Source organism: Notothenia rossii (genome assembly GCF_949606895.1).
Source record: "Notothenia rossii genome assembly, chromosome: 4".
NCBI lineage: Eukaryota > Metazoa > Chordata > Actinopteri > Perciformes > Nototheniidae > Notothenia > Notothenia rossii.
Genome location: NC_136902.1, coordinates 25,173,980 through 25,193,218, shown reverse-complemented (window position 1 = coordinate 25,193,218; position 19,239 = coordinate 25,173,980). Strand labels below are relative to the sequence as shown.

Sequence of the window (19,239 nt, the reverse complement as noted above, 5' to 3'; positions counted from 1 at the left end):
GAAGATATTCATGAACAGCTTTCATTGAAACAACTTCTCTATGTAAGAAATAGTCCCAATGAAAACAGGTCTACAGTACGGTCAGAAGATCCAGAGTAACTGGACAAGTATGGAATCACCTGACATAACTTTTTACTTGACCAAAGAAAACATATACCTTAGGTCAAGGATCTTTGGACCAACTTGAGTCACATTTAAGATAAAAACTAAGTGAAGGTCTAGATACCACCAGGAGTGAGTGAGAAGATTACCGTAGTTGTGATCTGTAGTTTCAATGTGACAGGGGAATGGGTGTGGACTGACGGCTTCGGGCTTTGTATATTGCACGTGTTTTATTTTGAAAATGTTTCCCCCTCCTGTTTTGTCTGTTGCTCCTGATTATGTTCAACTGGTGCCCTGTGTTGTCTCCTCCCCCCTCACCTGTGTCTTGTTGATTGATTAGTGTGTGTGTATTTAGGCTCTGTTTTCCCTGTCAGTGAACAGGTAGTGTGTGAGATCCTTGTGGCTGGTGACTGTGCGCACGTGAACAGCGAGATTGAGGCTGTGTCAGGTGCCCGTGAGTAATAAATGCCCACACCGGGTTGTATTTTGGACGTTCTGCCTCTGCCTACTTCCTTGGTCGGGCCGCTCAACGGTCAGCTTCACAGGGTGACATTGTAAAGTCAACATTTATCAATTGATAAAACATTCATACTCACACATGGCAGGGGCATGGCAGTTGCAAAGGAGAATAGCCTACAAAGAAACATTTCTGATAAATTCCCAAGATGTTTGGGATGCCAGATGTTAAGGGGGGAAGCCCTGCAACTGTACAGCTGCTCCTCAAATGGTAGACACCTGGATATGTAATGAAAATCAGGGAAACTATTGAAATGCTGGAAAACATTAAAGAGTCAGAAACTCAAACCCACCACAATGCACATTAACAGATATTCCTTCTCCTTACACTCCCTTTGTTGCTTTTCTTTACCATCATTATCTCATTCTCATTCTCTCTCTCTCTCTCTCTCTCTCTCTCTCTCTCTCTCTACATACTCTTATACTTCATGTTCCAAGTAAGTATGTACCACCTGTTTCCATGGAAACAGCAGTTGATTGCCAGAGGTGGACACCGCTGCAGTGTGATTAAAACAAATGGACCTAAGATTTGACGTTTAAGATACTTTCATCTGTGCCTGAATTATTACCTGCTGTACTAGTGGACAGTTTGCATTTGATCTTTATTTATGTCAACACTTTATTTCACTTTCTCTTTTTACCTATATGCCTGCATGTATACTAACGGCGGGTTTGTGTACGAGTTAGAGGATGAAATACCAATGTCTGGCCATACAGTTGTTGGTGTGCAAAGATTGAATGCTGTGTGTGTGTGTGTGTGTGTGTGTGTGTGTGTGTGTGTGTGTGTGTGTGTGTGTGTGTGTGTGTGTGTGTGTGTGTGTGTGTGTGTGTGTGTGTGTGTGTGTGTGTGTGTGTGTGTGTGTGTGTGTGTGTGTGTGTGTGTGTGTGTGTGTGTGTGTGGGAAGTAGGAAGCATCCTCAATGTGGGTGGGACAATTTGACAAGGGGTGTGGGCGGGTGGTGGAACTCCACCTCTAGGGGGGTCCGGGGGCATGCTCCTCCGGGAAGATTTTTTGTTTAAATGTTGAAGTTTAAAGCATCAATCTGGTGCACTTTGAGAGCGAAATTAGGAGATTTTAAACTGTATTTGTGTGTTACTGTCCTATAGTATGAGTTGGAATTATTTCATATTCTCTTATTTTTTATAACTGTAATGATCATATAAAGGTGTGCCTTGGAAATACTTATTTACATAAATGATTACCAAACCGTTTGAGACCCACTACTTAGACTAAAGTTAACTATCTAAACACTCAGAGAGTCCTTTCTCCTGTCAGCCTCTCAGTCTGACAGGAGAGGACTCTCCCTCCACCTCTTTAATAACAGCGCCTTATATCAGGGTGCTAGTGGAGCACGCTCGTGAACTGTTAGCGCCGGAGCCTCGCAGCGTGGAAACTGTGGCATGCATAATTTTACAACTAAAGACACAGCAACACAAAAAACGCAGCATGTGTATGTCTGATGTCATGTGTACGGCTCTGAGAATATGCCTTGGTACAAAGCGGCAGTGAAAAGATGGTACGGAGTTTCATTGATTTGGGCATTCTCACAATAAGCAAGTGGAATGGATTTGATAGTGAAGCACTGACACAGTGCTCTACAAAGAGCGGAGAGTGGATAGACCGATTCACGGACTTTCCACATGGTAAAAGTGGGGGGGTCTAAACTAATCATTTCAAAAAGTGGGGGGGACTTGTCCCATCCTTATATAATGGCTGCGACGCCCATGTGTGAGACAGAGTTGAGACAGGGACTGCCCGGAAACAGGAACACATCCATCACTGTGGCTCTATATTATCTGTCCTCTGCCCTGATCTATGCTCTGTGGGTATGTAAACATGCCTCTGCCTGAGACAGAGGAATTCAGAGAGACAGGGATATGTCCACTGGAGCTTGTGTGATTGACCTTTGTGTGTGTGTGTGTGTGTGTGTGTGTGTGTGTGTGTGTGTGTGTGTGTGTGTGTGTGTGTGTGTGTGTGTGTGTGTGTGTGTGTGTGTGTGTGTGTGTGTGTGTGTGTGTGTGTGTGTGTGTGTGTGTGTGTGTGTGTGTGTGTGTGTGTGTGTGTGTGTGTGTGTGTGTGTGTGTGTGTGTGTGTGTGTGTGTGTGTGTGTGTGTGTGTGTGTGTGTGTGTGTGTGTGTGTGTGTGTGCTTCCTCTGTCTCCACCTCTGGTCGTCTCTCCACCAAAACCAATATTGATTCAGAAATAAATTACTGAATCAGCTGCACTGGTGGAGAAAGACTCAGTAGAAGAGTATTTATATGTATCAATACATGTCTACTCTCTGAATGTTGACAGCTGGACACTTTAAGAGAGACATACCATGATTTTGAAAGTAATGGGTACCGACCCAATTCACATTACCTTGCCTGATCCCAGTATTACTCAGTGAACCCACAGGATATTCAACACAAAAAAAGCAGATAGTACACTTAGGTGATACCCAGTGAAAAGAGAAGAAAATAAACTAATATAAACATTAAATAGAAAATAAAACGGAACTGAAAAGTAAAATATATACATATTGACAAAAATGTATCTGAATACCATCCGTCAACTATTCCCTATGAAGGGCCAAATTACAGCTTAGAAAATGTAGGTAGGATATTATTAAGTGTGCAAAAAAACTGAAAAATAAAATATGAATGAACCAGGTATAGTCAATAGAAATATATACACATTACAAATAATTATGGTTGTTGAAGGGATATAGAGTCCAGTTATCAAAGCAATAAGAAACTATGAAGCTGTGAGTTCTACAAGGTTCTACTCGGGGAAGTAATTTGCAGGAGCCAATTAACCTTGCCATCACAGAGGTGCATTCTTATCTGAACACTATCTAACAAAATGTCCATTTCAGAAATCATAACTCAGCGATCTTCCCAGGCCTGTGGTGCACATGGAGCTTACAGTTTAACAGTCAACATGACAGCGCTTATGTCCCACACTAATATACAGTATGAAGGTGTGTTTGGTAAAAGTTCCCCACAGCTGCAATGGTGAAGTAAACTAAAAAACATGCAGCTTATGGGACTTTCTCAAAGGATGTGGGCGGGTTGCTGCGTGGCGGTGCTGTTAACCGGAGCGGTTTCTATAGTAACAGCTCATTAGGAGGCAGTTTGAGCCGTTTGATACTGTCCATGATTAAAGCTCTTGTTGGGGAAGGGATTAGAAGGACAGAAAGCGATGGGGAATCGTCAGTTGTGGGTTGAAGGCACCGGGCATAACAAGAAAGCGAGGGATGAGATAGAAAGATAGAAGGGGTACGTTTAGGAAGTGGTGAGAGAATATGCGAGAGAGGCTGAGGTCACGCATGCTTCGCTGTGCATATCTCTCGGTCTCACACATTCATCACTGGGTGCCCTTCATCGAGTGCTGTGGCTGAGCTGGTTCTAATTAAAAACGCTTGAAGTTGGTCGACAGGGTAGACGGGCGACTAGAGCTGCCCTGAAGACCCCGCTCATTGTTCTCGCGTCTATTGCCGTTGGACAGCATTGTGAGCAATGATTTGGGAAAATGGTCAGAAGAAATCTGATCACAGAGGTATTCTGCCCCGTGGCAAACTGGGCTGCACTCGGGACTTAGTTACTAATTGCCATTTTTTCCCCATTTGGAGTGAGCTGTCTTTCCTCTTCAAACACACCACCCCCCACCCCCCAACTCTGCCTTTCGTGTTCCCACCCCTCGGCAAAGGGAGAGTCATAGTGTGCCATGTCACCCTGTGAATGTGTAACGTCGAGGCCCAGGGCTGTGTTGGCCTCGCTTGTCCTTGTTTTCAGTCTCACATTGAGCCTTATATTCAACCTTTTACATGGACTGTACAAGGAGAGGTTTTTGTTGGTTGTTGCAGGAGTTGCATTAACAGTTCGTATGATAGTAGTGATTAGTGAAGACAAGCATCTTTGATACACAATGACAGCTCAGTGCTTTATTTGGCTCCACTTCCTGGTCACAGGTCTCTAGTGCAACAGATAATACTCCTCTTGGTAGAAATGAATAATTTGTGTCCACATGAGGCAATATAGCACATGAAACACGGGGGCAGCAATACACCCTTGTATGCTTTGTATGTCAAGGTCAGAAGCAGACTGTGAACAAACAACTACAATATGATATTTTTTTAACTACCTGCTTTTATGCCATAAAACATGATGATGTAACTTCTTCACCTTCTATTGTGCAAAATCATAAATTATCAAGGCAGATAATGGCTGTGGATGATGAACGTCCTGATCTGCCCCATAATGGACGTTCTTTTTAATATTTCCAGTATAACAAAGTATGCAGGCACCTAGCCTCTGGGCTACACAAATGTGTGGTTAAAAATCTACTATAAAAGACCTCTAATATGAAGATCAGAAAATTAAAATGTTACATTTTAACCGATATGTGTCAGTAGATGCATGGTGTGTGCAATATGTAGACACCATTCATTGTTACCTAGACAATACTAACTCGTAGGAAAAAAAGTGGAGAGTGAAGAAGTTTTAGGAAAAATAAACCTTTGAGTTATTTAAAAAGTTCTTGCAATGATTTTGGACTTGAACCAAAGTCTGTACACTCAGCTAGAATTCAGACCTCTATGCACCAGATTTTCACTTTAATTTCTCTTAAAAGCTTAATTAAATGTTAATTTTTCTATATAAAATGAATGAATGTTAATGAACAATGTTGGAGAATTGCCGTAGCCTCTTCCCACAAGTGTGTGGTGAGGAGAAATAAACAGCTATAATTCCACAAGTGTAGATAATGAAGTGACCGTGTATATTTGCCTCTCAGCTCTACCATCAGAACTATACAACAGTGTTTCCAAACACCCAAACTCCCAGCTTTTAGCTACTCAAAGCTACTTTGAGTACCGAAGTCTCTATGGGTGTGTGGTAAAGTGAAGAACATGAGCAAACTGGGGTAATTATCCCCCCACACTCACTAGTCTCATTTTCACAAGGCATCTGGAGGTCTGCTAGCATCGGGGAGCCGGGGAACAAGGCAACGGGAGCCCACTCTCGCTGCTCCACTGAGTCTCAAGGTCCTTCTGAAATTTTCAGTCCAATCCACAAATAACTATTCTGCAGTACATTTCTATTCCTGTCATGTCATAAGACGATATTCTTGACTTTTCCAGTCTAGCCGTTTAGGACATTAGCATTCACTTCATACCAAAGCATGCTGAGCGGGGCTTTCTCTCCGTCCCTTAAGATTCCTTTATTCACCCCAAATGACCTTCTAGATCTTTTCATTCTGATAAGAGCCCTTATGCTATTACTGTTGACTTAAGAATACACAAGTGTAATGTCATTCTTACGCTTTGATATTTCAAAAATTGAAGATGAAATGAGACAAGGTTTCAATTTGTTTCAAATATTATTATCATCAGTGCTTATCAGCTTGATCCATGTCTGATACTACCAGGGATAACATGAAAACAGAGATATTTGTGCGGGAAAAAGCAACAGCAATTGATTATGTATGGCAGCTTTTCTGCTTCAGTTAGTTCATCTGAATGTTAATTCTTACAATTGCATTGTTTAAAGCTAAATATATTTATATACTGTTATGGACGTAACTGGGATAGTAGCTAAGTTTATTATATTTTGGGACGGCTTCCAGAGTTGAAAAGGTACTGGACAGTTCGATTTAATAGTAGCAATAGGGAACCAGGCTTAATTATAAGGATGTACAAGACCGCCTATTGTAAGTGGGAATTCTTGCCGCAGTCAACTTTTAATTTGAAAGTTCATTAAAGAAATGGATATCCTATAACACTTTAAAGTATTAATGTACATTTTCCATAAGAGAGCAAACATTTTCCTTCTTAAACAATCTAATCTAAAATCTTAAAGATTCATAGCATCGGTATCATTTATCTGGAGTCGTGTCTGTCCACTAAGTACAAAACTAACTTTCTTTAACTCTTTTTTTTTTTCTTCACCAACTTCTGAGGAAAGTTGTTCACTAACTTTATTTACTTAAGTAACTAAATGTGTCTTTCTGCTGTTTAGTGCTGAGCAACTTTTGGGTTTTTAGAAGTTTTTCTTCTTTGGATGAAAACAATTCTGATAAAAGCCGAGACTAAAGTGAAACATTTAAGTTGCGAACCCAAATATCTCAACAATTTAAAGTCTGTAGAGTCTAGGGGAACTGTAAGGGTAGTTGTGGGTTCATCACTATGTGCTAACCACTTTCACATGATGTTATCCTTTTGTTAATTTAAAATATGAAGTGTAATTGCTTTAATACTAATGTATTATAGTACCCATTAGCTTGTCAATGTTCTCAAAGTTTAGAGCGATACATTTTAAATCAACTGTTAGGTAAGTTGCCTATGCATTTTTTTGAATTGTTAAGATTCAGTTTAGCATAATCCATTCAATTTCCTCCTCTTGTCAGGTCGTGATCTGTCTCCGTTTAGTGTTACATGCTCAGACACGACTATTCCATGGTTTGAATGGCAGCAGCCAGCTTTGCCTTGTACCCAGGGGAAATATTCAATCTTAGGTGAGATCCCATCAATTTTCACAACATAGCAGAGATGGAAAAAAAACTTCTAAATGGGTTTGGCAAATCCTTCACAACAAGATTAAAGAAGTGAGGGATATATTTTCCATGCCCACAAATGCTTTAAGACTGACACTCAACCACATCATCCACCTTTATCAGAGAGCGTTTTAATGGTGATACTTTCCCGATAAACAGGGTTTTAGTTTGAGTTAAAAATGATGGTGCCTTTTTATGTGATCGAGCAAAAGATGTGTCACTTTCAAATGTCTGGCCTGAGTTTAACAACGTCAATCACAAATCAAAGTTAGAGCATCATTCCTCGTGTACTGTAAGACTATTTTCTATTATGAAATGTAAGTGCATCTCTCTTTTACCCATGACAAAGGTTTAGCTTGGAGAATATATTAAGTTGGATTTCCATATTAAACCTTCCTACATATCAGTATCATCAGCTAAATGAAATGGAAGTGGTGCTCTGGCCATGCGGGAGAAGAGGATGTCAAAGTAATGGCATGTTTAATTCTTAATCAACTCAGCGGGCCCACTTTTACTGTGAATGCTGCATTTGGGAGCAAGCAGCACATTCTGTTTGTACTCCCACTCATTTGGCTGTCATAAATAGAGCCACACAGTGCAGATGGTAGGAGACTTTAGGAGCCAAACAGCCATCAGCAAGCAGACTTATTGATTTTTCTGTAGCCTGAGAGATGCATAAAGCAACTCAAACGGGAACGAGTGGGGGCAACTATAATGTTAAGTGGAGGTTCTGCATTTATCTGTAAATGAGCATGCTTGCACAAACACACACACACTTTCTCCGACATGAGAAACAGATGCCCCCTCCTCTTATTTTCTCCTCTACAGCCCACCCACTCTATACAAGATGTCCCACTTTCTTTGAGAAACCCACAAACAACCGTTTTATTTACACAAGCTGACTTAGCTTTATGTGTGTCACACAAAGACAAATGCATAAGTAGATTTGTTAATTCCTCTGTGTCCACTTTGTAAACTCTGCTCCTTTAAGAAAATACTGGCTTTCAATCCATACTGTAATCTAAAACTTTGATTTTCTTCCCAAAGTGTTTCCTTGCCCTTGAGATCATTTGCAAGCTTTTAGTGTTTGAATTGGGAAAGTGCTCTGTAAGCGTTAGGAAGATGGATTATTTGATGTGCTCTCACATCTTAAATGTGATACTTCAACCAAAATGTATCTTTTTAGTATCACAAACTTGCCTCCTGTGGGTTTGAAAGGTGGCTGGTAGGAGTTTGTAGTTTGCTCTCTCACACGAAGAACATTAATTTCCTTCACAATGGATTTTATTCCAAGTATACATCATCAAACAACCACGATATCTAGAGCACATGGTCGTTATTAATAAGACTTTTAACATAATGCAGCAACTTTCATTGGAACAATTATCTTAGCTTATTCAGATGAACTGATGTGTTGAGGCTCTTGATCCCCTTCTACTACGTTATCTAGTGATTTATATTTTTGTAGCTTTACACTTCTTGAGTTTCTACCTTTTTGTTATAATGTGTCAATTAACAGCTAAACATACAGTTTTAACACAACAAACACAAACATCTTTCTCTGACACTACCCTGGTTTAAGGATATGTAACCCTCCAAATCATGTACGGCAGTGTTGGTACCAGGCTGCAATAAGTTGTGTTTCCACCTTTAATGATTCTGCTTTGTTTTTTTCTTAACCATAAATTAAATGCACCCTCTTATAACTAAATTGCTAATAATGTAGAGTAATTTGTTCAGCCTCAGAGTGCTGTTGCTAATCAAGACCAGTTATGTTTTGTAGAGCTGCAGCTAGAAGCTACAACATTGTTATCATTTAGTTCTTCAGTCCTCCTTCGTTAAATAAACAGTTAAATAATAATATGGTATAGGAAATATGAAGTTTGAATGTTGGATGAAAGTAAGGAAACTGATAAAAAAAAATCAGGGATTGATGGACTCTTTCCTGGTTGTACTTTGACATCAATTTATCAGGTGTTACTGAGCCTGGTAACAGCAAAAAGAGTATTTCACATAATGAACTTTTCCTTTTAAGGAACCAACGTTTCAGAGCCAAACACTTTTTATATGCACGACACACCAACCGTCTCCTTTCTGCTCGGGTAAAGCACCGTCATGCTTCTTCAGACTTTGCTTCCTAGAGAGGAATGTCATTATTCACACAGCTGCAAAAGGTCATTTGTAAGGGAAGTGTTAAAAGATGGACTTTCAAACATAAGGACCAATTACTGATGCTGAGGACATTCTCTGTGGAGAAATAAATGGACTATTCAGTATAAGTTGTAAACAGTGGACCAACATGCTTTTTATACCAATATAAAGAGGTGAACTGAAATGATTGTCCTTAACACAAACGTAACATAGATTAAAGGCAGTTTATTGAACATTCATATAAGATCAGTCAAGTCTATGGAAACACTTCTTGTTTTCAGTAAGCTCATATCCAATCAACAGTGTACACTTATGTATCTAAATGAGAAACTTATGCTGAGAAAAAGGCAAGAAGATTTGTCAATAATTTTGCTTCAGGTGGATAGTTTTCTAATTGTATTAGGAATTCCATTAGCCTCAGCATCTCAGAAAACTATATACCTCCAAGTTATAAACTGCCACCTAAAAGGCTGATGTTCTTTTGCTACTTTTCAATTTCAGAAGATGTACAAGTGCACAATCATAGCTTGAGGTCAGCGTAAGTTCATCCTTTTACTTCAAAGAGCAGCTGACAAAGAAATCTCAACTCAAGTGGCCCTTACTGGTTTGTTCTGGGGCTTTGAAGATTCTCAAGATTCAAAGGTTTTATTGTCATATTCACAACTGCTGCAGTGTAGCTGTCGGCAAATAAAAAGTCCCACGTTCCTCCAACAATACAGCATACTCAAAACATACTGTATACAAATAGTAATAATCCGTTTAATAACAAATCAATAAAAAATCAAACCTTTTTTTCTATTCTGTTGATTTGAACAAAACAGACTTTGTGTTAAGGTAATATTTCATATTCCCTTTTCCCTTGTTTTTTACATAGTGAAGAGACTCAAATCAAATAACAACACAACATATACTGTTAAATATATTTGTAATCTTCTGGTATGTATCCCCTCTACATCTTACAAAAGCTAAACGTGTGTTTGTGTCTGGAACAGGTGTGACCATGAAGCTGATGGACGAGGTCGCCGGCATTGTGGCGGCTCGGCACTGCAGAACCAACATCGTCACGGCCTCTGTGGAAGCCATCAACTTCCATCGCAAGATCATCAAAGGTGAGGGTGACATAGAGAAAACACCTAAAGTCACTGATACATAAACATACTAACACATTTAAGGATATGTACCTCTCCAACAATAAGTGTTGATGATAAACTGCAGGAAGTGTTTGGCTCCTTTCACTTTGGCCTCTTGCTCATTAATGATTTGCACAATAATGTGGAAAAACTCAGCAGTCTGTAAATTCAGCGTCAGACAGTGCTGTTTTAAATTGTACTAGGCAGAGTTAACAGCTGTCATACTGATGCTAATCAAGACCAGTTGTGTTTTGTAGAGCTGCCGCTTCATCTGGAATAAACACACCATTGTTATGATTTAACTATTTTCCATTACCAAGCTCTGTGTCTGAGCCGTTTCCTCGCTGTAGTGAAAAATCCTTTACACTGTATTTACAACACTTCTGTCTGTCAGGTCGGGGTTTCCATATGGACACACTCTTAGCCTCTCATTTTAAAGTCCAGTCAAGGATTTTATGACGACTACATTATCCACTTACATTACATTATTACATCACATTGCATTTAGCTGACGCTTTTATCCAAAGCCACTTACAATAAGTGCATTCGACTAAGTGCATTCACTTAGCTTTTGAAATCTAAATGGGACAAATCTCAGAATGGTGACAACATTAATACTACTTTTGTTTTTTACATGGTTAAACTGTACACCCCAGCACGTGCACTCCGCTCTGCATCAGCCAAACGGCTCGCTGCACCCGCACTGCGAGGGGGACCCAAGTTCCCATCAGCAAAAACTCGTGGGTTTGCTATCCTGGCTCCAAAATGGTGGAGTGAGCTCCCCATTGAAATCAGGACAGCAGAAAAGTTACACATCTTCCGGCGCAGATTGAAAACTCATCTCTTTCGACTCCACCTCGAGCAAAAAAATATCTTTTTTTTATAAAATGTTAAAAAAGCACTTATATACTAACTAAGCACTCATTTACTAACTAAACACTTATATACTAACAAAGGACTGGCTTATCTAAAGCCAGTTGAGTAGAACTTGAAATATGTTGTCTCGATGAAACCTGATGTACTTATATGATTCTGTTTTCTTCTAGTTTGTATCTTGTTGGTCGAATGCACTTATTGTAAGTGGCTTTGGATAAAAGCGTCAGCGAAATGCAATGTAATGTAAAAATGTAATGCTATTCATTTCTGAAAGTTAAATGCTGGATTTAAGGTTTATTGGCTGCACAGTTTGGACAGCGCAGTTAATCTGAAGTGCTTGTCAGGACAGTTAAATATAAATCCAAATCCTAAATATACACACACAAGCGAATTAGATCCGAACAGGAGGAGTGTTAGTGATAGACATATTATACATGTTTCTCAATTCATTCTCAATGTTATACAACATTTGATATATTACCATCTGAATTACTTGATTTTATTTAGTGGTCTTGCTGACCAGTTGTGGAAGCCTTCTTAGTTTCTTTCTTTCTTTTATTGGTCTTTTTATGGATTTCAAAAGTGACTGAAAGCAGCAAAGTGTTGAATGATAGTTTATAACATCTATGGGTTTTACTTTTCCTCAGCTCAGTGTCTCTTTTATCTGTTCACTTGCTGAGATGATGTGATCCAGACATCCAGTGCTAACGTTCAGATGTTATGATTGTCTCACGATATGATGTTAACAATGGATCCGCTACATTTCTCCCCATTGTTGAATTATGAAGTGGAAAGAACATTTGATATACTTCACAGCTCAGCACAAGTGTGCCAGGTCAGCTGTGAGTCCACACCATTTGCAGATTCATGTATTTCCAAGTGCAGGTTCCTTTATTCAAGCAGGATCATTCACTCAAACCAAAAGCAGTTTTTCAAGCAAGCCTGAGTAAAGAGTAAGTGGCTGAGACGGACTTGAGAGTAGCACCTTTTAAAACATTTAAAACACACTTTTTTGGGATTCAGGCCTGGAAAGCTGAGCGTAAAAGATTGGTCAAGATCCATTTCCACGTCTTTCAGCTTCTTCCAGTCACTCTCGCTTCAGCTGCTGCCTCGGACTGTCCTCTGAGTTTAGGTGGTGCTGACATGATTTCCCCTGGCTCCCACAGTGACTTAGGTGTTATGTCACCCGTAGATTTCCCATTATGCTTAAGGTGAACAGACAAAAACTCAAAAGGTGTTCTGAGGAAAAAGAGTTGTCAAAGATCAAAACAAAAAAACAACCCAGAAATAGCCACTGGCATTGCAGGCTGTAAGTTATCTCTTTTATTTGATGCTTTCCTCTTTCCTTTGATTATTAATTACTCCCACCTAAATGTAGATATTATGACATGACTCTGAGATATTTACAGCACAGCTGCAGTTGTGTTGGAAGTCAAACATGTTAAATAGTCCATGTGGTAATAATTTCCATAATTGATGTTGTGTTTTAGTACTTAAACTTAAAAGCAGTAATACATGTTTCTCAATCATATTTGGCAACAACATTCACACATGGAGAATTCAATAAATGAAGGTAGGAAATGTTTTTAGGAGACTAATATGAGATTCAGTATTGGATACTGAACTATGCCTTTTAAGGGAAGGTTTTCCTCACAGGGAGGGTACTTCCACAATCACCACATTTATTTATTTAGTCTACAGATGTGAAAGTTGAAGGTATACAGACTTTTTGCCAATTCTGTTTATGGCAGAAACAGCCTAGGGTGCTAAACTCGTGGCAAAAACCTAAACATCATGACATTTCATTATTTCCATATTGACATGTAAAAAGCTCTGAGAACACTAATGCATATGTGCTCTACAAACTCCATGAACTAGACGACCACACACCAGCAGACACAGAAAGAATGAGCATTAAATGCATCACGGTGGGAAATAGAGACCCAGAACATAAAACAGACCGAGGTCTGTGTCTGCACATGGCTTATGTGGAGGATTCTCCCATGATATGTTTATTTTTAGAGGTCCTGCTGTGTTGAGTCTGAACAATTCACAGCAGACATATAACTGTAGAGCCAGGCAGGGTGACACTTAGTACCTAAGTTAAACAACATAAAAAATATATAGGATAGAAAATCCACTTGAAATGTCATTATTTGGAGGGGCCAAGACGAATATTATTTCCCAGGTGTTAACTTGCCCCACCAAATCAAATTTGATCCGTCATGCTGTGTGAGAAAGCTACACAATACGTTTTTAAATAAACATGAATTTAGTCAAATGCAAAGAAACATGGCACCAAGGTTTAAAACAACATTTGGGCTCATGCATTATCAACGCAAGAGCAGAACAAATAAAATGTTTTACTTACATCAAGGAACATTTGGACCAAACATGCAAAGTAATTATCATGGGGCAAACTTTTGATTGCAGCAGTAATACTCGTTGATTAATTAATTATTTGACATATCTTAAAACAATTAAGGAGGTACTACAGTAGTTAAAATAATCTGCCATTAGCATTAAAATAAGCGACTATGTTTTAATAATGTGTTGCATTTATTTGAGTTGTTGACTTGTCCTCGTATCATAATCCCTCTCACACCTCGTTTGTCACCTCATTGACAACGAAGACAGGTTTTCGCAGATTGTATCTTCTGTGTGTAGAGCATTTCATTATCTTATTTTCTTTTCTGTTGCATGTTTACGTTTATGTAGAGTAATTTTCCTTCGCCAACAAGCATGAATAGCTAGTGCCTAACTCCAGTCTGAGTGGAGATGAGATACTAAATGTAAACATTAGAGAAAGCTGCACTCGATGTTGCAGCTCGTGAGTCACTTGTTTATTAGTAATTTTTTGTTCCTCACCTACTCAGAGAAGCGCTTCATTTCCCCCCCTAACCACAGACTTACCGAAAAGTAAAGTGCACTTTGATGCCGGCAAAAAACAATAATGTCTATTGTTTGGAACTGACAAAAAAAGTCAGTGAGGTTCTGGCCACTGATGAGCCATAGGAATGCACAAAGGTACAAAGAAAGATAAAACTTGAAAAGGCGAGTGTTGGATTACAGCGGATTTCAGGGAGATAAAAAGGAGGACTAAAGGAAGGAACATTTTGGCATAATGAATGCCTAACTTTGTGTTTTTCACTTCATTGTTTGTTTTGCTCAAACACAAAGGTACATGAACAGTTAAAACAACATGAAGAATTTAGTTTTTCTTTTAGTAAGATGGGTTTTTGTGTGTGTAACTATAAATAGTGGCTTGTACAATATGATTTGCACAAGCCTGACATTTCTGCACTGTTTGCTTGATTAACTTAAGTAGACAGTTGGCTTTATAAATCAAATAGATCCTTAGAGTGGAGTGAAGGTACTGAACAGTGTGTTGCTGAATATGAGAATCTGTCTTTGATTGCCGGCAACAAAAGAAACAATAGTTGGCCTTAAGTGTTTCTGTAGAAGTTGTCAGAAGTGAGGGATGTTTTTTCACCTGCGTTGCCTTTGTTCCCTTCTTTTGTAGTCATCTCCGGCAACCTGCTGATGCACAAATGCAATTTACAGGAAGCCCACTGGGAAAAGAGGACAATGTAGAACAACTACCAATGGGAAAGCTACAGAAAGAATAGTTTAGCAATCTCCAAATGACTTCACACAGGAAGAAGTTGAACTACAGCAAAGCTACCCTGGGTATAAGTCTAGATTTGTGAGCTACAGAAAGACTACTAAAAATTCGAAAACAAGAATAAATAACGAAAAAACGACTTATACTACACAAATACTACTCTAAAACTAAATATGTAATTGTCTTTTTCAGACCATTTGACTGCACTTTTCAGAACAACGTGGGCCTGTTTTCTGTCCTGTCATTTTCCAACATCTGACTTGGACAATATTGACAACTTAAACAGTCCTTAATTTGCACCTTTATGGACAGAATAAGACGTTTAAACACTCATTCAAATAACTTTTGACGTTCCTTTAACTTGACGGAGCAGAATTAAATAGGTTTGATTACTGTCGTAAAGCAATGGTAAAACTAAATAATCCTTCCTTTCCTCACATGGCCTAACAGTGTAGTGTTAGTTGCTAACTCTACAAAACATTGCAAAAGAGTGACTGTAAGATGTAAATAGGTCACTACTCCCCCACACCGAGAACAACAAACAAGAATCCATCCTGAGTAGATTTCACAACCTCCGAGTACTTTCACTTTTGTCTATTTGTGGTAGAAAGAGTAACAGGAAAACCTGATTTCTCCTCACACTGGCCGTAGCAGAATCGACAAACCTATGGCTTAAAGGCGTCACAATTGCAGCTTTGTGCTCTCAACACGAGGCCCTGCAGGGACTGTCCTTGCAGCATATTAGCTGTATCAAACAGCCCCTTAGAGATGAGGGTCTGCCAAATGTTCAGGTTGGCTGGCCATACACAAGTCCAAGATCTACTCTCTGCATAAATACATTTTTCATAGTGAAGGTCTTTAAAAAGAAATCGACCACTTTTTTCAAAGCTCTTTTTTGTGTGTAATGTCATTCGTGAGCAGAGCATGCTTTACTGAGCCTAATAAATCTGCGACAGAGATAGTTCACCTGAATAACTCTGGACTGGCTGCTGGCAGTAACATGTAACAACTCAGCAGTGAGGGAGAGAATAAATATCATCAGTGTTTTCGCTGCTTGAGCACACTGAATGGAAATACATGAATGGTTCTTTTGTCCAACGTCATCCTGATTTCTTATACAACCTTACTTAATGACTTTTTCACAACTCTTCACTCAGTGTTATTTTTGTTATCACCTTGATGACATTTCTAAAATCTCTTAGTGTGTATAATTTCTATTGTTGATAATGTTATTTCCTAACATAACTGGGGGTTAGAATAAGGTTAGTTACAACATTTTTTTATCACTTGCTTAAAATTGCATTTCCAATGTCCATATGTTTTCGCCTGATCCTCAACCCAAAACTCCATCCATCTTGCCTTTGGTCAATAACAGATACTTTCAATTACTTTAAAATGCAAACGTATGGGTGGTCTGTGCCTTCCACACATTCAGACTGATGGTTGTATTCAGGAAAATACAGCTGGTAGAGAAAACAGTGTTTTGCAGAGCCAAGGATGTGTCCTGAGAATTGGAGACTAATATGCAAGATGGCGCCTGTTTATTCACTCGGTGCATAATTCCCTCAAAAGTTCCTACTTTATTAGCTTCATTGTTGTGCTTCCCACTGCGTTAATATCTCCTTCTCTCCATACCATCACAAACACAGTATTTTACTTTGTCTGGAAGCCTCCTTTATTCATTTAAGCAGAATGTTTATTTATTTTAATTTTATTGGAGTCTATTTGAAAAATGGTGTTTGGCAGATACAGGAAGTAAGAGCTTTTAAACAAATCAAATGTAGTCACAGTTAGTGCTAAATGTATCAATATTGAGAGATTACCACCCCACACTTAATTTAAGCGTGTGTTAATATGACTGAGGAATTTCAGTTGTATTTGAGTTGGTCTTGAACACTGAGATGTTTTCCAAAATGATTAATTTACTAACACAAACTGTTATACAAATGTAAAACTTAAGAATCAAACTCACATGGTCAACTGTTATTTCCCCACATTTCTCCAGGCTCCACACATAGAAGATTTAAACTTTTCTACATCATTTAAAACAGACTCAAACAGAAAGGACTCTTGCACGGGCCACTGGCACAGTGAAGCCATTATTTAATGGATGAGGTCTTTTGTCTCGTTATTTTACAAAGAGGACATGCCCGTATGAGTAAAAGGCTCCATTACTGAACAACGCTCCACTGAAATGTAAAGTCCTCTAGGAGATAGTTTGCAGAGCATACTTTGATAAAAGCTTTGTTTAATTTTCCATGTACGCCTTTTAGTTTCCAAGACTTGGACTGTTTGATAGGATCTCAGTCATAGAGCTCTTCTATGTCTCTATGGCAACAGCAGCAATAATACAGTACAGGCATCAAAAAGCATAAAGGATCACATCGCAATACCCCGTGCTAGGTGCCTCTTTTTTCCCCTCTTCCCTGAAGTGACAAAGGAAAAGAGTAAAATGTGCTACATAGATTAGACGAGCCTCAGGATGAAATCAAAATAGATGGAATAAATGCTCTGCAGCAGCAGTGATGTTTCCTCTTAATATTGTGCCGGTAAAAATTCACATCTTTAAAATATTCTAATTTTAAAGCATATACCCGTTTAAACAACCTTCAAACTTTTCTGTCTTACTTCAAACAAAACACTATTATTTGTTGTATTGATCTAAATAGTTTGCCGTGATTGGATGTAGTTCTTAAATTCTTCCAGCCAGAGATCATTGGCCGGCTTCACTCTGCAGACTCTCTCTGAAGTTCATGATTCAACAATGTGAAGTAGATTGCAAGAGAAGATCCTACATTGGTTCTGCTGACTATATCAATAAACCCACTTATTTCATGTTCAGTGAATCCATTCGTATATGTCCTTAAATTGAACTATACGTGCGTAAATTACTAACATTGAAGGTCATTGCCTTCCCTCAAAGTTTCCAGGTGATTTTAAACTTCTATAATTCTGGTTTGAGGTTACATTTTCTTTTTTCTTTGTCTCTTTATAAGCATTTGAAGCATGTGAGCTTCAACTAAACTAAATATGAAATATCTATAACACTATACTACTAAAAAACCGGTATGCTGCATGAATGACAGACATATGTTTCCCCTCTTGTCCCCCAGGCTGTGTGGTGACGGTGACGGGGCGGCTCACGTTCGCCAGCAACAAGTCGATGGAAATTGAAGTGTTTGTAGACGCTTCCTCGCTGATGGAGGCAGGGAAAGAGAAATATCGTGCTGTCTCAGCCTTCTTCACCTACATCTCCCTGGACAAGGCCAACAAGGCCCTGCCTGTCCCGCCTCTTAAGGTTGGTACCACCCAGTCTCTGCTGTCGAAAGTCAGTCATTGATTTGATCCTGTATAGTACATCATTTTAAATACACAAAGGGCCTAATTTTAACAGGTCTGATACAGACAGAGCCAAATGTTTAATGTGTACCCTACTCTGCACACAGATTAATTTAAAACATTAGTCCCTCAATGTTTTATAATGTACAAATGCGGCCATGGTGTTTCTGCTGATACTTGTGGCTGTACCCTTTTCAGTTTTAAAGCGTGTCCTTGGACAAATACTAAATAAAATAAGATAATTTCACAGGCTGACAAAATGTTTTTTTCAAATAAAACGATCTATTCTTTATATGAAACTCAATTATATGTAATTCACTACTTCCACTCATAATGAAATATTATTCTCCAGACTTTTGTACTAAAACGTTTTATAAAAAGTGACAGAGTCCTTGTCACATTGCAATTTAACGTTCACACACAGTTATTCAGCAAGTTGATCTTCTGTTTCTCTGCTTTTTCCCTGGTAGTCATATTCCTTTAGTGAGAGACACCTGTGACTTTAGGACAGCTCACAGCATGAGCAACGCGGCCATTTATTTGGCGATTTTGCATGTCAGTGACTTTTAAGTGCACTAAATCTTTGCTATGTTTGCACATTAAGCCCAGAGGGCTGAATGCTAATATCTCTACAACGTCCCTGGACATGGAGTGCGTCTGGCTGACTCAGCACTTGTCAGGATGTAGAGTGTGCACACTTACCTGCCGACAGGCGAGAGAGGCCTGCTGTTTGTTCTGGCTCGGCAGTACACAATGATCCAAGCCCTGTTTGTATGCAAACACTGTATGCACAGGCATCTGTTTAACATAGCATATTAAAATGATTTCCTGGCGCCATTCGCAGACTCTGATTGTCTCTGTGATGATCTCTTTTAAACTCGTCCAACTACTCTGCAAGGTGAGCTTTTCATTGAAGGCCATTTAAAAAACAGTGAAGCCATTTGAATCCCTTTTAAAGCTCTGA

At 39.1% G+C, this 19,239-nt stretch overlaps 1 protein-coding gene across 5 annotated transcripts in view; it reads left to right on the top strand.

Annotated features, from left to right (window-relative positions):
* The window catches only part of acot7 (acyl-CoA thioesterase 7), a gene marked incomplete at its 5' end in the record, with an annotated part of 104,453 nt that overhangs the window by 74,975 nt on the left and 10,239 nt on the right, over nt 1-19,239 (top strand). For all 5 annotated transcript variants that reach the window (XM_079675387.1, XM_079675385.1, XM_079675386.1 and 2 more), the window contains 2 exons: nt 10,298-10,414; nt 18,050-18,234. In XM_079675387.1, coding sequence (XP_079531513.1) covers nt 10,298-10,414; nt 18,050-18,234 — 302 coding nt within the window. The remainder of the gene's footprint in view (nt 1-10,297; nt 10,415-18,049; nt 18,235-19,239) is intronic.